A 21,654-nucleotide genomic window follows, 5' to 3' on the forward strand; every position below is an offset into this window, starting at 1 on the left:
TTGGGGTAGGAATAGAAAGGTTCCCCATTCCCTGGGCTGAGAAGCAAAGGGGCAGGAAAGGCTTCGCGTCGGGTACAGAACGATCTCAGGGGAGTGGGCGCCCTCTCCAGGAAGCGGCTGCCTCCCCAACGCTCCCGTCGCCTCCGCCGCCACCGCCGCCGCCGCCGGGGAGACCGCCAGGGTGGGGTCCCGCGCCCGGCGCTTGGCCGTCGCCGTGCCCGACCGGCCGGCAGGGGGCGCTGCGCCGGCCGGGGCCGGCCCAGGCGGCGGGAGGCGGCGGCCGCGGCGGCGGGAGGCGGCGGGAGGCGGGCGGAGGAGGAGGCGGAGGAGGCGGGAGCTGAGCTGAGCGGGGCGGGCGGCGGCGGCGGGGCCCGAGCCCGAGAAGATGGCGGTGCGGAAGAAGGACGGCGGGCCCAACGTGAAGTACTACGAGGCCGCGGACACCGTGACCCAGTTCGACAACGTGCGGCTCTGGCTCGGCAAGAACTACAAGAAGGTACGCGGGCAGGGCCGCGCGGGGACCGGGGGCGGGACAAAGGGACAGAGGCCCCGCAGCTCCCCCCGGATCCTGCCCACCCTCGGGCGGCCCGCGGCCCCTCCCCCGCGGCCTCCGGAGCAGCCCCAGCGCTCCCGCCGGCGACCCGCGCCCCTCCCCCCAGCCTCTTTTGCCGCCCCCCCCCCCCCCCCCCCCCCCGCCCTGCAGCCTGGGATTCCAGCCCCCGCCCTCCCTGCTGCGCCCTCTGCCCCTTGTTTTTCTCCACTGCCCCGGCGGGTCCCGGTGCCAGCCGCCCACCCTCTCCTGGGCCAGAGCCTTCCCGGCTTTTCCGGGAGAGGCAGCCGAGGGTGGACGGGGTGTCTGATGTTCCCCCCCCCTACACACACACACGCCCCAGCGTGCCCGCCACGGTGCCCGCCAGAGCTCCCCACGGAGCCAGGTACCGGTAGGCTGAGGCCTCCCTAGTGCTTTGTGTATGTTCGGAGAGATGATGAAAGCAGGACGGTAAACAGCCACAGAGCAGGCCCTTGGCTGCTCATCAGCCCTAAGAAGCACCCCCCGCCCACCTGTCTCTACCGCTTGTCCCCCACTTTCATCCAAGGGGCAAGGAAACCTCTTGGGAGGCAGGGTATAGCAGTTCCTGGGCAGCGACCTCTTAAACCATTCCTCAGCTTCACAATGAAGTCACCGGGCCACCTGGCCTTGCACTGCCTTTGGTTTGGGGTTCAGAGGCTAGGACAGCTTTATATCTCTGGCCCCCCGGCTCGGAACTGGAGATAATAAGGTAGTGAACAAAGGGTTCAAAAAGCCTTACCTGACTTTTCTGTCAAACCTCTTCCTGGTGGTGTCTTTGTCTTTAGGCCTCGTTTAAAGGAACATCTATACATAGGGTTTTTCTGTGGAGATAGTCTGCCTCTTCCTTTTCACTATTCCCAGTTAGAGGTTCTGTTTCTGGTTTTCCTTCAGCTCCTCAGTTCTTCCTGCCCAGCTTTGCAGCCTGTCAGAAGTGTGATGGGTTGTTTAGGAGAACGCCCCTCTGATCCTGCTTATGGCCCTGTCTCAGAGGTCTCTCTGAGTGTCAGAATCCTGACAAACAGCTGCTGGATCTGTGGCTTTTCCTGTACCCCAGCATGAGGCTCTGGTTCCCCAGCCTCTTCCTTTGACCTTTTTGGAAGAGAGATCAGTCTAGGGGCTTAGTCTCTGGCCCTGGGGGGATTGACAGCCTGTGAGCTTTCAAATTCAGCTTTCAAGTTCTTAGCTCTTTGTCAGTTACCTTTTCCTTCAAGGCTCTCTTTACATCTCCCACTGAGAAGAGCACTTTTCTCTGTGATTAGGGTTGAGGAAACAGGGGTCAGAAGGTAAAGAGAAAGTTAGCCTGTTGGCTCAGATTTAAATTAGAACAGAAGGCTAGGATACTAGGTAGCATAATATGGAAATGTGTAAGAAGGCCCAGGGTTGCTTGTCTCGGATACAGTTTCCCCCGAAAGGATAGATGTTTTCTTGCTCTTTCTCACCAGGCTGGGTCTTAGTAGCTGGTCCTTGCCATCTAGGAGAGCCTACGAAGACTTTTGTGCCCAATTCCTAGTAGAAGCAGAATGCACAAACTCAGCTCTCAGTCTGTTTGCCTTGCCTCACTTCCTTGCACCTTTCGTATTAAGCTGCGTTCTAGGGGGGAGTCTTGGCCTTCCACAGAGTTACCCCAAGAAATACACTGTTCTCTTGCTTAGAGCCTCAAAGGTGTTGCTTCCATTGCCTGAACTTAAGGAACCTTCAGAATTTTACCACCTTCAGTGTTGTTAACTAGAAATCAGGGTCTTTCAACTCCAATTTCAGGGTGTAGCTGAGAAAGAATAGGAAGTCTCCGTGGCCTCCAATGCTGGCAGGTTGGGCTGGGGGCAGCAGAATGTCAACTTCTGGTGAGGGGCTTAGAGGGCTTCCCTTCTGCCATTTTCTTTATAGAAAGTAGACATGTGGAGGAAGAAGAGCCTATTTTTTCTACCCCAGATGTTTCTAGAGCTCCCTGGGAAGAAATAAGGGAGATAATGGACAATTCATCTGGAGTCTCCTTTTCTTACCTTTCCCTCTGTCTCCTTAGTATATACAAGCTGAACCACCCACCAACAAGTCCTTGTCTAGCCTGGTTGTACAGCTGCTACAGTTTCAGGAAGAAGTTTTTGGCAAACATGTCAGCAATGCACCACTCACTAAACTGCCGGTGAGTGCAAATGCATGGGGAATCCTCCAAACTGGAGAGGGAGTTGTGGGGGTTTTGTAAGTTTTATACTTTTTGAGATTTGAGTAATTTCCTATCATCCCTATCCCTGGTCAGGGCATTACTGGCTTGCCCTAGTCCCCAGTTTACCGCTCTCTTTGTCTTGGTGATACTTTGTGCAACAAGGCACGCCTGGGTGGCTCAGTCGTTGGAGCGTGTGGGGGTTGTAACTTTAAGCCCCACGTTGGGTGTAGAGATTACTTAAAAATAAAGTCTTGATATTTATGTATGTATGTATGTAGGCTCCACGCCTAGCATGGAGCCCAACACAGGGGTTGAACTCATGACCCTGAGATCAAGACCTGAGCTGAGATCAGGAGTCAGACACTTCACCGACTGAGCCACACAGGCACCCCTAAAAATAAAATCTTAAAAAATAAATACTTTGTACAGTAGGTTATCTCAGCGTGTCTGAGCTCATACGTGAAACTCTCGTGGCATGGTTAATGTTGATTTATTTTTGAGAGAGAGAGCGCAAGCTGAGGAGGGGCAGAGAGACAGAGAGAGGGAGACACAGAATCCGAAGCAGGCTCCAGGCTCCGAGCTGTCAGCACAGAGCCCGACGTTGGGGCCGAAACTCACAAACTGTGAGATCCTGACCTGAGCTGATGTCGGACGCTTAACTGACTGAGCCACCCAGGTGCCCCCTCTTATGGCATGGTTAAAAGGGATTTGGATGAGATTTGGATTTGCACAGGCTTGTGTTCAAATCCTGGCTCTGCCACTTTGTGCTCTGTGATCTTGGGTAAGTCATTTAAACATTTTGAGTATCTAGCCCTTCATCTCTAGATGGGATTAATATCTCTACCTTGTAGGGGTTCTGTAATGGGTGATGAGGTAACCAGTAAGTACGTGGCACAAGGTGGGGCTTTGTGAATACTGGTTTCTTTCTCCCCCTTCTTCCAGGCCACAAGATACGGTGGCATAAGGGTTAGAAGTCCAGCTTGGAGAGAGAGATTAGTTTTGCATGGGATTTTGTGAAAGGATTGTTAATAAGAGAATCTAGGGGCGCCTGAGTGGCGCAGTCGGTTAAGCGTCCGACTTCAGCCAGGTCACGATCTCGCGGTCCGTGAGTTCGAGCCCCGCGTCAGGCTCTGGGCTGATGGCTCGGAGCCTGGAGCCTGTTTCCGATTCTGTGTCTCCCTCTCTCTCTGCCCCTCCCCCATTCATGCTCTGTCTCTCTCTGTCCCAAAAAAAAAAAAAAAAAAAACAAAAAAAAAAAACAAAAAAAAAAACAACGTTGGAAGAGAAAAAAAATAAGAGAATCTAGGATGTAACTCTCACATACTTTTTTCCTATTTCAATTTTGTAGATCAAATGTTTCCTAGATTTCAAAGCAGGAGGCTCCCTGTGCCACATACTTGCAGCTGCCTACAAATTTAAGAGTGACCAGGGATGGTGAGATGCCTTCTTCTCTGTGCTTCTTACATTTAGAGGGACTCCCCCTTTATGATTTCCTGGGGTCTTTCTGGGATGGGAGAACATAGGTAGACCTTCTTGCAAGTCTCTTACTTTGCTAGGTCAGTAGGTGTGACTTGCTAGGTCAGAAAAATGGCTGAGAATCAGAGCCAAAATAGTCTAAGAGCAAGTGAGTATGTATGTGTGTATGTGTGTGTGCATCAATGTGTGTGTTGTAGAGGAAAGGGGATTAAGTTGGCATCTCAAGCTTTTCTTTGTCCTTTTGGACTAAGTACAAATGATTCATGGAGTCGAGCTTAGTGAACCCCAGATCCCAGGCCATTTTGGCAACTATTGTGAGCAAAACTGCTTTCTGATTTCCCATACTGAGAAGTCATATACCCTAACCTCATCCTCAGACCTGATCTATAACACTCACTATAAGTTATTGCCTCTTTTCAAGGCGGCGTTACGATTTCCAGAATCCATCACGCATGGACCGCAACGTGGAAATGTTCATGACCATTGAGAAATCCTTGGTGCAGGTAATAGTCAAGAACCTCCCTTGTCCATCTCCTTTCCCTCAGTGAAAATCCAAATCGCGCCTTTCCCATGATCCCATCCCATCTCTTTCTTCTCCCCACAGAATAACTGCCTGTCTCGGCCTAACATTTTTCTGTGCCCAGAAATCGAACCCAAACTGCTAGGGAAATTAAAGGACATTATCAAGAGACACCAGGTGAGTGGGTGGGTCAGGCGAGCTTTGGAAACTCCATGACTGTCTTCCTGATCGTTTCAATACAATAAGCAGCCCTCAGGTGACATGTTTTCTACTGCAGAGGTGCCTCTGCCTACTTGGGAAAAGACTAGGCTTAAAGCCTTGAGCTGCTTTTTCTCTGCTTCTCCCACCTCCCAGTCTTGACAGGTTTAGATCACTGTTCCTAGCGGCTGCATTGGCCTGGGGGTACGGAAAGCCAGAGATTGCCTGATTTCAGAGCAATGAAACCTTTACTCTGGAACTCTATAATAACAAGCCGATATCACTGCTGGGGACATATAGTCAACTTTACATTTCCCGTGTGTAGATTATCTGTTCAGAGGATTATCTGCAGGAACGTTTAGTTCTTTGCTTTTCTTCGTTATTAGCACAATCCCAGCCATTTCCCTCTGCCTCTCAGCTGTTGTGTGCTTAAAAAAGGCAAGCCAACTTTAATACCATTTTGAGCAGAATATGATTAGGAAGGCAGGTCTGTGGTTAAATCTTATTTTGGTTTATTTATACCCATGAATAATTCGGAGGGCACCATATTTACCTACTTTTCCTTGTGCCATGCAGGGAACAGTCACTGAGGATAAGAGCAATGCCTCCCATGTTGTGTATCCCGTCCCAGGGAACCTGGAAGAAGGTGAGACCTGGGTTTTCTTGGCCACTGCAGTGAATGGCTTAGACTAGCAGTGGGGACACTGCTCAGCCCCCGCACAGTGCCTTGGCACCTCCTCTTTCCTTTCAACTCTGAGCCCTCCTACTGCCTTATATCCCTATTTCCAGGTCCCTGGCTGCAACACAAATTGTGTACTGTTATTTTCTGTATACCCCTTTAGCTTACATCTCTCCTTGTTCTGTTTTTACCCCCAGAGGAATGGGTACGACCAGTCATGAAGAGGGATAAGCAGGTTCTTCTGCACTGGGGCTACTATCCTGACAGGTGAGGACAGGGTCTTAGGGCAAGGTTTAAGTATGAGAGCCAGACTGAGAAGCCCTAGAACATCTAGCAAAGCAAGCAGGCTCTCTTTTGGGGTTATTTTTAGGTCTGTTAATTTGTTCTTCTATCTATTATGAGAATTTTGTCTTGGGAGAGGTTTGGACTTATTAAATGAGGCTTAGGCTAAAAAGATTGGGGCTTTATGTGTGAAACGGCTCTTCCAGTATAATTTATGATAAGTAAATGTTAGAAACAATCTAAATGTCTAACAATGGGAAAATGTTTCAGCAATTTGTTTATCTACTCAGTGGACTATTATGCAGCCATTGAACTGATAGAAATAACATGGATAATTTGTAGATAAATATTAAATGCTAAAAAGTAGGATTGTAAAATAACACTAGTGACATTGCAGTTACGTAAAAACAAAATGGTACAGAAAAAATTTACTGGGAAAAATATATACTGAACAGTTGTGTTGAAGGGACTCTTTTCTTTCTTTTTTTCTTTCTGAAATTGTTTTTATTATTTTATAATGAAAAGAATCCCAATATCAATTGGAAAAATAATCATACCAAAAAATAACCTAACAATCCAATACTTTTTTTGCAAATGAGAAAGGTAAAAGATTTGCACTTTACTTTTCCACAACTCCATCCCATTGATCTGACTTCACCAATTTCCTATGGCAGTTACGACACTTGGATCCCAGCCAGTGAAATTGAAGCATCTGTGGAAGATGCTCCAACTCCTGAGAAACCTAGGAAGGTGAGCATTTCTTGTCCCCTAAAGTACCCCAAAAAGTATCCCAGGGAGTGCTTGGCTGGCTCAGTTGGTAGACTGTGTGACTCTTGATCTCAGGATTCTAAGTTCAAGCCCCATGTTAGGTGTAGAGACTACTTAAAAATAAATTCTTTTTTTTTTTTTTTTTTTAACATTTATTTATTTTTGAGACAGAGAAAGAGCATGAACAAGGGAGGGTCAGAGAAAGAGGGAGACACAGAATCCGAAACAGGCTCCAGGCTCTGAGCTGTCAGCACAGAGCCCGACGCGGGGCGCGAACCCACGGACTACAGGATCATGACCTGAGCCGAAGTCGGACGCTTAACTGACTGAGCCACCCAGGCGCCCCAAAAATAAATTCTTAAAAAAAAAAAAAAAAAAAGTGGTTCATACCAGGACCAGACCACCATTTGGAGATGAAGCACAGGCTCCTGTACCTTTCAGCTTTTCTGTTCGGGGTCCCCAGACAGAGCTGTGGCTTTCAGGCTTCTTTCCAGCACAGTCTGCCTTTGTACTTCAGGTTCATGCAAAGTGGATTCTGGACACAGACACTTTCAATGAATGGATGAATGAGGAAGACTACGAGGTGAATGATGACAAAAGCCCTGTCTCCCGCCGAAAGAAGATTTCAGCCAAGACACTGACAGATGAGGTTAAAATTCCTCTTCTTTTTTCCTTGATCCCTTAATCTTGGAATAAGTCTTCAGTGGGGCTTGTTGGCTGACATTTGCTCCAATTCTGCAACCTGCAGGTGAACAGCCCAGATTCAGACCGACGGGACAAGAAAGGGGGGAACTATAAGAAGAGGAAGCGCTCTCCCTCTCCTTCACCAACCCCAGAAGCTAAGAAGAAAAATGCTAAAAAAGGGTATGCCAGCCCCTACCCTGCCCCCACCTTCACCATTCTCTCCACACCATGTTGAAGGAAGGGAGGACAGATTGCTTCCCATAACCACCTGGCCCTGACCTGGGTAGGCCATATTCCTGTCCATGTCCTGAGAGGGACAATGAGGTCTTCTTTAGCTGCCTGGTTGTTATTCTGGTTGCAGCCACTAGTAGACTCAAAGAGAGCTAAATCTTCAAGTGCAAAGCCTTTGTACTTCCCAGTACTCTATAGTGATGGGTTTCTGGGTATGCTCAGTTCCATCTTTGGGATTCTCTCTTGCTTTGCTCCCCTTGAACCTCAACTTCCAGGGACTCTTTGTCCAAAGATGACTGGACTCTCTTTCACTCCCTTCCCTTCCCAGTCCCTCAACACCTTACACCAAGTCAAAGCGTGGCCACAGAGAGGAGGAGCAAGAAGACCTAACAAAGGACATGGATGAGCCTTCACCAGTCCCCAATGTAGAGGAGGTGACATTGCCTAAAACAGGTATGGGCCACAACAAACCACTGGGACCCACCTTTGGAGAGGGCTGATTTCCCAGGCCCAGCTCCAGGTCTTAAGGAACTCTGCCTTCAGTTTAGCTGGTTATTAAAATTATTTTCATCACCACGGACAGTCCTCTGACATCACATCCATATCTGAGTTGTGGACTGTGCTTTACGCCTGACAGTAGTTGTCTCCAAACTGTTTTTGATCATGTACCCCCACCAGTAAAGTATTCAAGTATAAATTGTACATATCTACTGTTATTCCATTACTTTAGAAACACTATTAAATACATGCAAATATTACCTAAAAATGGGAAAATGTAAAAGATAAGATTAAAAAACAAATGTGAAGAGAAGTTCTACTATTCTTTGCCTGTATTCCAGTGGACCATGTTTTGTATCCTATGTGAGAACCCCACCTTGGAGATCATTGCTCTGTGGTGCTAAAGAGTTGTACAGTTGTAAATGTGGAATATGATCTGTATTCCATAGACAAGCTCAAATAATATCCAGGAGTGTATTTCAGGGGTGGGGGTGGGGGTGGGGGTACTGAGAGAGAGGAGTTCTGGCTTCCACCCCCCTCATCAATCACAGCAGCTCTCTTCTGTATTCATGTTTTTTCCTGAGCTATTGGGTATGGATTCAGTTAAGGCAAGTCCTCTGCTTTAAAAAATGTTGAAGATCCTACTATTCCTCTACAGAGTGATTTGGTCAGACTCTGTTCATTAAAGAATTTACAGACACATAGATGGAGATAAGGAGACCTGTCAAAGACAGAAATGATTTATGCACGTCCATAGAGTAAAAGATGCTTCCTTATAGGTAAACAGTTAAGTGAATTTTGGGTGGGGGAAGGAGGGAAAGTGGCGGGTGAGATTCAAGCCCTACAATGACTGTGCCTGGAGGCAGTTACTGCTTTTTGGGATTAGATGGACAGAAGTATTTGGAGAAAGCCAGATCTCTAAGACTTGTTAAAGGTGGAGAGGTAAAGGCTTGATTTGGGCAGAACCTGTCTGGTAAAATGACTCTCTTTCCTGGCAGTAAACACTAAGAAGGATTCCGAGTCAGCCCCAGTCAAAGGAGGCACCATGACTGACCTGGGTAAGAAGGAGAGGGGGCGCAGCTGTCACCTTCCCGTAGCCTGCCACGGCTTTTCAGAAAGTAGGATTCTCCTGCCCCACAGGAGACTCCAACCTTCTATTTTACTGCCTCTCTCTTTCAGATGAACAGGAGGATGAAAGCATGGAGACCACGGGCAAGGTGCAGCCAGTTTAGAGAAGCCTTCTCTACCTCTCTATGGGATTCTGATTCGTGCTTATAAAGTTCCTGATACTCAGAACTTTCCATCGCCCCAAGTTTTCCCACCTTAGACTAGTTCTAGCTATTGTTCAAAACTCAAAACTCTGACCCTTTCCAAGTTCTGGGCCTATATTCTTCATTTGCATACCCATCCTTAGTGCCCACGTTCCTGGGGTGTGGGAGAAGCAGAGGGTCGCCAGGGGCAAAATGGGAATGCTGTGTGGCTAGCAGCCTCTATACTTGTAGGATGAGGATGAAAACAGTACAGGGAACAAGGGAGAGCAGACGAAGAACCCGGACCTGCATGAGGACAATGTGACTGAACAGACCCACCACATCATTATCCCCAGCTATGCTGCCTGGTTTGACTATAATAGGTATTTTTTCTCCATCTTCTCATGCCTCCCCATTTCCTTGCCTTCTCTTCCTGTCTCCAAATAAGTTATTTCTTCATTAGCCAGACAGACTGGGGTATATTTCAGTTTTAGGGGAGCTCCTGGTGTCTTTGAGTCTTACAGCCCTGTGGGAAGTTCTCCTCAAGGAATGAAGAACTGTGTTCTCCCTCCCTCCCTTCTAGCTTTTACCTCTCTTTGGGGCTCTCATCTCCACCAGTGTCTTCTTAATCGATTCCGTTTTCTCTTACAGTGTTCATGCCATTGAGCGGAGGGCTCTCCCTGAGTTCTTTAACGGCAAGAACAAGTCCAAGACTCCAGAAATGTAAGGGCATCTCAGCTTATGATTCTCTTTCTCCCTCCTGTCCCTGATCACCTTTCCTGATCTAGCACCATCCAGTTTGGCAAATATTTCTTGAGCTTCTTCTATGAGCCAGGCACTATGCTACTTTTACAAAGACACGATCTCCGCCCACAGGAAGCCCTAGCCCAGCACTGGGGCCTCAGTAGCATGCTCTCTGGGATTTGCCTGGGGGCAGTATTAAGCATGGTTTTCTGTACAAAATGGGTACCTGCTCTGATGCCTCCATTTCTTTCAACAGAATACAGAGCCTTCCAATCCATAGTTACTAAGATGTCTAAAATGCAAATACTGGGGCGCCTGGGTGGCTCAGTCGGTTGGGCGTCTGACTTCGGCTCAGGTCATGATCTCGTGGTTCACGGGTTCAGGCCCCACATCGGGCTCTGTGCTGACAGCTCAGAGCCTGGAGTCTGCTTTGTGGATTCTGCCTCCCTCTCTCTCTGCCCCTGCCCAGCTCACACTCTGTCTCTCTCTCTCTCAAAAATAAATAAAACATTTCAATAAAATTTAAAAAATAATAATAATAAAATGCAAAGACTCCTAGCATAAATAATAGCTTTGACTAAAATGTAAGTGACTATTACCAGGCTGGTCTCGGAGAGTAGGTTTTAATAGAAAAACAAGAGGAAGAGCTCTGAAGTTCCAAGCCTTTGAATTAAGGGATGGAGAGGGCTCTCTGGAGAGAAGTGTTATGTAAAGTGCAGGCTTGGGGCTTGGAAGTCTCTATCTTCTTCAAGGTGTTGCCTCAGGCTAAACCTGTTTGGCTTTGGATGAGTCTTGACAATCTTCTATGGTTAGAGGTGCTCCAGGAGAAATACCACAATGAGAAGGGTGAGAAAGCTTTGATCCCCCTAAGAACTGAACGAGCCTGCTTCTCAGATGTTCCTTAGCTTCCCCTCTTTGGGGCCATCTTGCCTTCCCACTGTGTTTCTTTCCCTGTAGCCTGGTGTGGTTCTCTCCTCTTCCCGGGGAAAGCAGTATAGGACGAAGCCTTGCTTTCTCCAAAGGAAAAGGCGGTGGTGACCCAGTCACATGAGTTCAACATGGTCTGTAGGCAGGGTTGGATTTAGAACTGTTCTACACTTTGCGGTCTTGATGTAAGATAGTAAATAGTGTAGTAAATAGTGATAATTGCCTGTATCTATTGAAGGTTTATCTCCCACACACTATCCTATGTGTCTTACATGCATTGACTAATCTTCACATTACCTTTAGAGGTAGGTCCTATTATCCTCTCCAGTTAACTGATTAGGAAACTGAGGTACAAAGAGGTTAAGTCACTTGATTAAGATCACACAGCCAGTAAGTAGAAAAACCAGGATCTGAATCCTTTATACTGGCTCATGTTCTCAAACTTTATGGCACACCACATAATAGCTACCATTTACTGAACTCCTGAAATGTGCCAGGCACTGTACTAGATGTCTGTAGACGTTTCTATTCTTAAGCAGATACTCCACTTTACAGATTAGGAGACTGAGGTTCAAAAACCTTAAGTAACTTGCCCAAGGCCAGGTAGAACTGGGATTTGAACTTAGATCTTTCCACCTTCAAAACATATATTCTTTTTTTTCTTTTCTTTTCTTTTTTTTTTTTTTTTTAGTGAGCTCTACACCCAATGTGGGGCTTGAGCTCATGACCCCGAGATCAAGAGTCACAGGCTCTATCAACAGCCAGATAGAGCCTGTGACTCTTGATCCCTGGATTGTGAGTTCAATTGAGTGTAGAGCTTAATTAAAAAACAAAAACATACATTCTTTATACCACATCATGTTGACTAGTTGGAGGCATGGATAGACCTCCCCTTAACACCTGTCTTTTTGGAAATAAAGGCACCTTTCTTCTGTTTTTATTACTTGTTCAAAGGCTGGATAAAACTCCCCTAACTACAGCCAAGGAGATAATTCATTTCGCTAAAAACCCCCCATCAAGGAAAATGTAGCAGTGTTTGAAGCCCTCGCATCTAGTAAACCCTCAGTGTTTACCGAGGCAAATGATCTGCTCTTTCCTCTTTGTTGCACAGGAGGGATCGTCAGCCCTTTTATCACTTTTCCTACCCTTCAGTCCTCAATGGACTTATTTTTTCTTCCTCTTGTTCATCTTTCTGTCTCTCTCCGAAGCTACCTGGCTTATCGAAACTTCATGATTGACACTTACCGGCTGAACCCCCAAGAGTATCTTACCTCCACTGCCTGCCGCAGGAACCTGGCGGGTGACGTCTGTGCCATCATGAGGTGGGTCTGCAGCTGAGGGGAAGGGGGTACATAAGGATGTCTGCCCACAGATGTCTCTTGGCAGAAGGGGGGCTGCCAGCAAGGAGCGTAGGGGAATAAGAAGGAAAAAAAAAAAACCACCTCTAGAGAAAGGCAGAGTTCATATTCAGGGCACGTGTGACTTGAGGGAATGGCAGTGGCATTCTCTGGCATGTGGGAAAAAGGAGAAGGAGTACGTCTGTAGTTGAAGGATCCTGCTTCGATTTTACTGGCTATCCAGGAGAAGAGGTCTAGTAGGTGAGTGGATATGGAGAGAGGTCCCCGCTGGATATGTAGGTAGACCTGGGGGTCACTGGCATTTAGGGTGTGGGAGGAGATGGGATCTCCCAGGGAGCAGAATGAACAGAGAAGAGGGCTGAGGAGAGGGAGTGTTGTGCCCCACTTCTGCCCCTTTCTGGCTGTCCCATGTGACCCTGTCTCCACCTCTCTCCTCCCAGGGTCCATGCCTTCCTAGAGCAGTGGGGTCTTATTAACTACCAGGTGGATGCTGAGAGTCGACCAACCCCGATGGGGCCTCCGCCCACCTCTCACTTCCATGTCTTGGCAGACACACCGTCAGGGCTGGTGCCTCTGCAGCCCAAGACACCGCAGGTAGGGTGAGGGGCTGTGGGGCGGGGTCGGGTTGGGAAAAACTGGGCTTCTTTGGACTTTTCTTTTTCTGGTTTTTTAGGGTAATGGTTCAGGAGTGTTTTGAGGCTTCTTCCTTTTCCATGGGATGCAAAGGGCCACAGGAATCAGCCCGTGTGTTTAGCACCCTCTCTCAGCCTCTGTACCTAAGACTGTGAGGACTTGCTGAGGGAGAAGAGATGCTCCTTGTTCTCGAGGAGCAGACAGGCCAGGGTAGGGCACAGAAGAGATAGAGAAAGATGGCTGAAAATGAAGTTGCATGAAATTTTTTAACTTTGTCATGTTTCCAACATTTTTTTTTCCGTTTTTGCCTCATAATTATGATCACTTCCATTTTTTTCCACTTCCATTTCATACATTACAAAAATTAAGAGAAGACAGAATATGTGGCTTGCCCAAGATCACAGAGTACCAAATCTAGGATTAGAACCTAAATTGTCCAGCTCCTAAGGGAATCTGTAAAGATATTTGTGAATACAAATGGGTATCATGCCAACTACAGATCTAAATAATCATTAAGGGAACATGGAACAGTGGCATGAGTGCCCCCAGAGCTTGTGGGCTGCCCAGCATTTGGTCTTGAGGCCTCCAGGGCCTTGGCCTGGTCATTTCCTGCCCAGCTTCCATGACGCCAAGCTCTGTCTCCCAGGGCCGCCAGGTTGATGCTGATACCAAGGCTGGGCGAAAGGGCAAAGAGCTGGATGACCTGGTGCCAGAGACGGCTAAGGGCAAGCCAGAGCTGGTAGGTGGGGTGTAGACCCCGCTGGGCTTCTTATTTGCCCCTTTATTGGGGGGCCCCTGCTCGGGGAAGAAGAGACATGAGAGCAGAGGAGCTACAGCAGTGAGGGAGGAAGTCCCACTCAGGGGTGTCCCTGGCTTTGGGAAGGAAACTCCTTCTGTCTGTTTTCTCTCTCTGTCTGCCCCTAGCTCCTGCGGTCACTTGTACTCACCTCTTTCTTTTCCCTCCACAAATAGCAGACCTCTGCTTCCCAGCAAATGCTCAACTTCCCTGACAAAGGCAAAGAGAAACCAACAGACATGCAGAACTTTGGGCTGCGCACAGACATGTACACAAAGAAGAACGTCCCCTCCAAGGTACGGGGGTGTGGGCCGACTTCAGGGGTGGAGCACCTTCACTCTCTGGAAGTCATGGCCTCCTCTCTCTGACCTGCGTGTTTCTCCTGCAGAGTAAAGCTGCAGCCAGTGCCACTCGAGAGTGGACGGAACAGGAGACCCTGCTACTCTTAGAGGTAATTTGGGCAAGGAAAGGAGAGTTCTATGAAAACAGAAGTGGCCAGGGTGCCAGCTGCACCTGTGAGTGCAGAGAGCGTGATCTTGTCCCCAGTGTGTCTCCTCCCCGCTGCCTGCTGCACCTGCCCCAGGGAACAGCTCCAGGCCAGGCATTTGGGCCATTTCATTAACTCCATATCCTTTCTTAGTGCTACTTGGAGATTCCCCTGGGACCCAGCAGACTCCACAAACACCACAACACAGAGATCTTTGAAGCCCGCTACCCTTAGTAGGATGGGGGGAGTTGACCTTCAAGGAAAGTGGCTAAGTAAGGAAGTTGTGTCTCCACCACTACCACCAGGCACTGGAAATGTACAAAGATGACTGGAACAAAGTGTCAGAACACGTGGGAAGCCGCACGCAGGATGAGTGCATCTTGCATTTTCTTCGTCTTCCCATTGAAGACCCGTACCTGGAGGACTCAGAGGCCTCCCTGGGCCCCCTGGCCTACCAGCCTATCCCCTTCAGTCAGTCAGGCAACCCTGTTATGAGCACTGTTGCCTTCCTGGCCTCTGTCGTCGATCCTCGAGTCGCCTCTGCTGCTGCGAAGTCGGCCCTAGGTAATGTGGAGGGGTCCTGGCCTCTTTGGTTTGAAGGGCTGGTTACTCAGACCTTGAAAGCCCCTCCAGTTTGGCTGCCTTGCTGGCGTTGTCTGCTGCTGGCGTCAGCTCAGGCACCTGTCTAGCTCCGTGTTGGTCTAGATGAAGAGATGGGTTTGTGAGGCCGCTTTCATAGGGACAGTTAGAACTGCCTGCCTGCCCCCGTCCCAGCCTTGTCCTCTCTGGATCTTGCAGAAGAGTTCTCCAAAATGAAGGAAGAAGTACCCACAGCCTTGGTGGAGGCCCACGTTCGGAAAGTGGAGGAAGCTGCCAAAGTGACAGGCAAGGCGGACCCAGCCTTCGGTCTGGAAAGCAGTGGTATCGCCGGAACCACCTCTGATGAGCCTGAGCGGATCGGTAAGACCTGGAAAGTTCCCAGAGTTCTCCCCTGTCACGAAGACCCAGAGCCACCTCATATCCTTGTGCTGTCCCTCCTTCGAGTTGTTGAATGGGGACAATTGGCAGGGTTTTTATTTTCCCCAGGACTCCATCTTAGGGACTGTGGCTCCCTGCCAGTCCTGTCACTAAGATTTTGGGTAGGAGAGGGGGCTTTTGGAAAAGTGTCCCAGAGACGGTCTCTGTATCAGACATTTCCCGTTTTCTCTTCCCACGGGCCTAGAGGAGAGCGGGACTGATGAGGCACGGGCGGAGAGCCAGGCCACAGAGGAGAAGAAGGAGCCCAAGGTATAGTGTCAATGAGCTGGGCTGGGAGGGTGGAGGTGCTGGGGTGGCACGGTGGGGAATGGGGTGCTGGGCTTAAGTGGGGCTGTTGTCTGGAGTCCAGGTACCTCCAAAGTGCGGGGTAAAAATTCATTTACCAGTCTGGGCCCTTTGTGTGAGTAGCAGCTACCCTGATATTGTCTACTTTTCTTTCACTGGGACTTCAGGAGCCCCGAGAAGGAGTTGGGGCTGTCGAGGAAGAAGCGAAAGAGAAAACCAGCGAGGTTCCCAAGAAGGATGAAGAGAAAGGGAAACAAGGTGACAGCGAGAAGGAGTCAGAGAAGAGCGATGGGGACCCAATAGGTGAGCTTCCCAGCATGGTGGTTGGGGGTCCAGGAAGGAAAAGTGGGGCTGTAGGGCTGACCCCACCTTTTTTCTGACGCAGTCGACCCCGACAAGGAGAAGGAACCAAAGGAGGGGCAGGAGGAGGTGCTGAAGGAAGTGGTGGAGTCAGAGGGGGAGAGGAAGACGAAAGTGGAGCGGGACATCGGCGAGGGCAATCTCTCCACCGCCGCTGCTGCTGCCCTGGCTGCCGCTGCTGTGAAGGCCAAGGTGAGGGCCAGAGACCCAGAAGACCCCCAGGGACGGAGCTGCCCCCTTCTCTGATCTCCCTTCATCTGGAGGAAATCTTTGTGTGCTCCTCACTTCCATGATCCTGGTCTGTTTTCTTCTCATTTTGATCCTGAGAGGGAGAGTTGGTCATCTCTTTTCTAAGCTTCTTGAAGCTTTTTAGCATTAGGCCTGTTTTTACCCTCTAATTATTTGATTTTGTCTTATCCTTTGCCACTCACTCTCTTTTTTTTTTTCTTTCATATTCTTTTAAGAATATGAATGCTTTGCTACTCTGTGGGTTGTGACCACAGCAAGTTCTTTCTTAAAATTTGCCAGCCTCCACCTTGCCACCCTCTCCCTGGCATGTCTCCTGCGGGGCCCTCCCACTCATGTGCTGCCCTCCCCGCCTTCCCTAGCACCTGGCCGCCGTGGAGGAGAGGAAGATCAAATCGCTGGTGGCCCTGCTGGTGGAGACCCAGATGAAAAAGTTGGAGATCAAACTCCGGCACTTTGAAGAGTTGGAGACGATCATGGACCGGGAGCGAGAGGCAGTGAGTAGCATCCCCTGCTGGCCAGTGGAACCTGGGGCCGCACCTTGCCTCTGAGCTATACCTTGGTTTAGGATGGGGGTGAGCAACAGTGCAGAAAGCCTGAGAGTAACAGGGCTTCACAGCAGAGGAGCAGGAGGAGTTAACTCCAGGCAGTTAAGGACAAGTGACCCACAGGTGAAGCTTGGAGCCTGAGGTCTCATAGAATGTTAGCATCATGGGGCAGAGATCCTAGTTGTTTTTGTTTTTTGTTTTTGTTTTTTTTAATTTTTTTAATTTTAGAGAGCATGAACAAGGGAGAGGGGCAGATGGAGAGGGAGAGAGAGAGAGAGAGAGAGTGAGTGCGTCTCTTAAGCAGGCTTAAGCATGGAGCCTGACTCAGGGCTTGTTCCCTGGGCACTGGGATCATGACCTGAGCTGAAATTAAGAGTGGGACACCCAGCCAACTGAGCCACCCAGCCCAGGCACCCCCTGGTTTTTTTGTTTTTTAAATTTAGTTATTTATTTATTGGGAGCAAGAGAGAGCAAGACACAAGCAGGGAAGGGACAGAGGGAAAGGGAGAGAGAATTTTAAGCAGGCTCCATGCCCAGCTCTAACCCCATTGCAGAGCTCATGACCTGAGCCAAAATCAAGAGTTGGACGCTTAACCATCTAGTTATTTTTTTGATTGCCTCATTTCCAGGTCCTCGACCAGTGTTTTACCCATTGTAGAGTGTGAATATCGTTGAGTGAGTGAGCAGGTTTAAGGGATGATGAGGGGGAGGAGGCTTCAGATCCAGGAGGTAAACTTGGAAGGGGGATGGGATAGACAATGTATTAAACCATTTTTTAAAAAATTTTATTTATTTTGAGAGAGAGAGAGCGCGCGCATACAGGCAGGGGAAGGGCAGAGAGAAGCAGAGACAGAATCCCAAGCAGGCTCTGCGCCATCAGCGCAGAGCCTGATGTGGGGTTTGAACTCACAAATGTGAGATCATGACCTGAGCTGAGATCAAGAGTCGCATGCTTAACCAACTGTGCCAGTCAGGCACCCCAAACCATTTTGTTTTTGAGACCACATAAAAAGAAATAGAAAACAGGGATCCTAACCTCAGAGAACCTGCAGTTTAATTGGAGATATCCAATATTCAATACAGAGGCATCAAAAAGTGAATGCTTAAAGTATCTGACAAATTCAAATTAAAAGATTCTAAATCACATATATAAGTCCTGAGATATAACAAAATAAAGGCAAAGCTCAGAGGCTAATGAGTTGATCTGGGATGGCTTCCTAAAAATGGTGAGTGTTTTAGCCAATTTTGGGGGAAGAAAACGCAAGTTGACAAGAGGAACTGGAAGCGTTTTCCAAATGAACATAGTGTCAGATTCAAAGCTTCAAAGCTGAAATGAGTAAGGGTCCCCACTAGATTAACTCCACTGCAGTGAGAAGCCATGTGGGCAGCCAGAAGACATGGTCATGGGAATTCTTAAGGGGAGGACAGGGGAGGGCAGGGCAAGCCCAAGCACAAGATTTACATGTGATGTGGGGAACTGCCAGAATGAGAGGCTGGATTTGTCAGAAGACAAAGCAGGGGGCAATGTGTTTGCCTTTGTGATCTTGTGAACGTGGGTAACGGTACTCAATTGGCACTGGCAGCTGGAGTATCAGAGGCAGCAGCTCCTGGCCGACAGACAAGCCTTCCACATGGAGCAGCTGAAGTACGCAGAGATGAGGGCCCGGCAGCAGCACTTCCAACAAATGCACCAACAGCAGCAGCAGCCACCACCAGCCCTGCCCCCAGGCTCCCAGCCTATCCCACCTGCGGGCACTGCTGGGCCACCCGCAGTTCACAGCTTGGCCATGGCTCCGGCCTCTGTGGCCCCTGCTCCTGCTGGCAGCGGGGCCCCTCCTGGAAGCATGGGCCCCTCTGAACAGATTGGGCCCACAGGGTCAACGGCAGGGCCGCAGCAGCAGCAGCCAGCTGGAGCCCCCCAGCCTGGGGCGGTTCCGCCAGGGGTACCCCCCCCTGGACCCCATGGTAAGTTCTGGGTTCTGGAACCCTTGCTAACTAGAGGGCTCCCTCAAAAGGGATCTGTGACAGGACTGGAAATTTCTGCAGATGGGTTCTCTCTCACCTCTGTTATATCCTTGAGACAACAGCAATCCTGCCCCAGACCCAGAGCTTTGGAATTTTATTCCAGGGATTTATCACTTATTCTCGTATCAGGAAAAGTGGTGCTGAGGAGTGGCTAGGTTATCCTTGCTGGGACAGTGAGTTAGTAAGGGAGGTTTTATGCCTCTAACCTACTTGGTCTCTCCTCTGTGTTTCCAGGCCCCTCACCGTTCCCCAACCAACAAACTCCTCCCTCAATGATGCCAGGGGCAGTGCCAGGCAGCGGGCACCCAGGCGTGGCGGGTAATGCTCCTTTGGGTTTGCCTTTTGGCATGCCGCCTCCTCCTCCTCCTCCCGCTCCATCCATCATCCCATTTGGTAGTCTAGCTGACTCCATCAGTATTAACCTGCCCCCTCCTCCTAACCTGCATGGGCATCACCACCATCTCCCGTTTGCCCCGGGCACTCTTCCCCCACCTAACCTGCCTGTGTCCATGGCGAACCCTCTACATCCTAACCTGCCGGCGACCACCACCATGCCATCTTCCTTGCCTCTCGGGCCGGGGCTCGGATCCGCCGCAGCCCAGAGCCCTGCCATTGTGGCAGCTGTTCAGGGCAACCTCCTGCCCAGTGCCAGCCCACTGCCAGGTGAGAAGGGTCCTGGAGGGGAGAAGGGTGAGGGAGAGGGGTTACATGGAGGGATGGGGGGCAGGTAGGGGGAAGGGCTTAGGCACGAGAACTCCACAATCCTTTTTGAACGCTCTGGTAAATTAGAATACAGGGGGAAGGGCCTCTCTGGCTGTCCTCCACCAGTCCCCACCCTGGCAGCTGCCACCTCTGGGATGACGTTGGGGCCTTTCACTGGTGGGTCACGGAGGAGTCCTAAGGCACAGCATCTCAGTTGTAAACTTGAAAAACAGCTACCTGTTTGCATGATGATTGGCATCCCCTTTGCTTGTTCCCATCACGTTCGAATGTCCCATTTAGAGAGTTTCCTTGGGGGCAGGAAGATTTGGGGTATTTCAGTTTTCCCAGTATGAGGTGGGAGAGGGTGTTGGGAAATTAAGTTGTACATTGTGGGTACCTCAGTCACCTACCCACCCATTGCATGCCATGCCCAGTTCTGTTTGTCTGTGGTGGCCTGGGTCTGGATCCCTCTCCTGCTCACCCTAGCTGATTCGTCTTCCTTTTCTCCACAGACCCAGGTACCCCCCTGCCTCCAGACCCCACGGCCCCAAGCCCAGGCACAGTCACCCCTGTGCCACCTCCACAGTGAGGAGCCAGCCAGACATCTCTCTCCCTCACCCCCTATGGAGATCAAGGTTCCAGGAACAGCCCTCTCCCCACCACTGGGACCCTTCCCCAGCCTGGAGAGTTCATCACTACGTAAGGAAAGCTCCTCCTGCCCCTCCAAAGCCCCCGCCATGCCTGTCAGGGGCATGCATTTTTATATTGGATTATTCAAGGACTTCTGTTTAAAAGATGTTTCTAATTTCTGGGAGAGAGGATAGGATGGGGATGCTGCCCTTGAAGAAAGGGCTGGGGAAAAGTGTTTCTACAAGGTTCTAATTAACCACTTCTAAGGGTGCACCCCCTCAAAGCTACTGCATTTTTTATGGATAAAACAAAATTAAGCCCTTTAAAGGAAGTAGAGAGATAAAAAAGCCACATTGCAGCTTCCTCCACCCACTCAAAACAAAACAAAACAAACAAAAAAAACACCCCACCCAACTTTTACATTTTTTGGAGGAGGGAGGTGACAGGAAAGGGGGATTTAAGGTTCTGGGAGAGCTCTGGGGATAGAATAGGGTGCCGAATCTGTCTCTTCCAGCCCCCACCGTTAGTGACCGAATCAATTCCCCACCCCCCTCAGCTGCCCCATCCCCAGTTTATTCCTACTAATCTCTCCTGCTGCTTCCTCAGTGTTGCTGTTCTAGGCCACCCCAGCTCAGCCAATGACCCCTTTCCCTCTGAATGTCAGTTTTGTGTTTTTAAAAGTCACCTGCGTAGTTGATGTCAGCGTATGTGTATTTGGTGGGGAAACATATTTTGGGGATTCCTGTGGTAGGTAATAGAGGAAGAAAGGGCACTGTTCTTCCTCCTCCCTGGGCCCTGTCACTGGGCTCCTAGAAGACATGGAGAAGGGAGCTAGAGAGGATGGGGAGTTGTTAACCTGAATTTTTCAAAAAGCACTTAAGCACCTCCTTATGACTTGGTGGGTCACCCCTCTAACCTCTTCCCTCTTCCCCCAGTACCATCAGAACCTTGACTGGTAGCTAGGGGTTCCCTGGGATTTAGGGACAGTGGAGGGGTGCCTGACCTAGGGTAGTGCCTACTGCCAGCTTGCAGCTAGGCTCTGCTCCCTGGATTCCACTGCCTCCCCTACCGTCTCTCCCTTCCACATCCTTGATGTGAAGGCAGATGGGACTCCAGGCTCTCCACCAGTTCCTTCCCAGTCCCTCCCACCAAGCTTTGTTCCTCACGTCCCGTGTTTCTCTTCCTCTGCGTCTTCGCACCTTTCTTCTGTTCAAAAGTTTTCTGTAAATTTTTTTCTTTTCTTTTCTTTTGTTTTCTTTTTCTTTTTTCTTTTCTTTTTTTTTTTTTTTTTTTTTTTTTTATAAATTAATTTGCTTTCAGTTCCATCTTGTGAATGCCTTCTGTGTTCTCTTACCTGTGGCTGTCAGGCAGTGGGATTGGGCTGGGGGTGGGGGGTGGGGGGTGGAGTCTTCCAGGAGTCCTTCCCAGGGGCTCGCACCTCGGCTGGAGAGGCACTGAGCAAGCCAGGCACAGATACTGGGCCTCTCTCCACAACAGGCTAAAGGTAGCACAGCGGTCAGGACTGTGCACTGGTATGGGAGCTGGGCAGAGGCTCTC

At 49.6% G+C, this 21,654-nt stretch overlaps 1 protein-coding gene across 7 annotated transcripts; it reads left to right on the top strand.

The window, feature by feature from the left end:
• The first annotated feature begins 309 nt into the window (after nucleotides 1-309).
• Nucleotides 310-20,794, top strand: SMARCC2 (SWI/SNF related, matrix associated, actin dependent regulator of chromatin subfamily c member 2). Of its 7 annotated transcripts, none has more exons than XM_058742390.1 (30): nucleotides 310-496; nucleotides 2,592-2,711; nucleotides 4,081-4,166; nucleotides 4,630-4,711; nucleotides 4,813-4,905; nucleotides 5,503-5,572; nucleotides 5,803-5,872; nucleotides 6,562-6,637; nucleotides 7,173-7,304; nucleotides 7,404-7,519; nucleotides 7,899-8,023; nucleotides 9,067-9,126; nucleotides 9,248-9,285; nucleotides 9,571-9,701; nucleotides 9,970-10,041; nucleotides 12,198-12,311; nucleotides 12,788-12,941; nucleotides 13,627-13,719; nucleotides 13,956-14,072; nucleotides 14,165-14,227; nucleotides 14,569-14,827; nucleotides 15,062-15,223; nucleotides 15,486-15,550; nucleotides 15,754-15,889; nucleotides 15,972-16,138; nucleotides 16,555-16,689; nucleotides 18,324-18,705; nucleotides 19,000-19,083; nucleotides 19,363-19,428; nucleotides 19,980-20,794. In XM_058742390.1, the coding sequence occupies exons 1-30, from the start codon at nucleotides 386-388 to the stop codon at nucleotides 20,054-20,056; spliced, it is 3,456 nt and encodes a 1,151-aa protein (XP_058598373.1). In that variant the 5' UTR covers nucleotides 310-385; the 3' UTR covers nucleotides 20,057-20,794. The 7 variants fall into 7 exon arrangements, with proteins under 7 accessions (XP_058598373.1, XP_058598369.1, XP_058598371.1 ...); XM_058742389.1 differs by having other exon boundaries at nucleotides 311-496; nucleotides 13,953-14,072; XM_058742386.1 differs by having other exon boundaries at nucleotides 19,000-19,428.
• Nucleotides 20,795-21,654: the final 860 nt, after the last annotated feature.

This window comes from Neofelis nebulosa, chromosome 8 (assembly GCF_028018385.1).
Source record: "Neofelis nebulosa isolate mNeoNeb1 chromosome 8, mNeoNeb1.pri, whole genome shotgun sequence".
Lineage (NCBI taxonomy): Eukaryota > Metazoa > Chordata > Mammalia > Carnivora > Felidae > Neofelis > Neofelis nebulosa.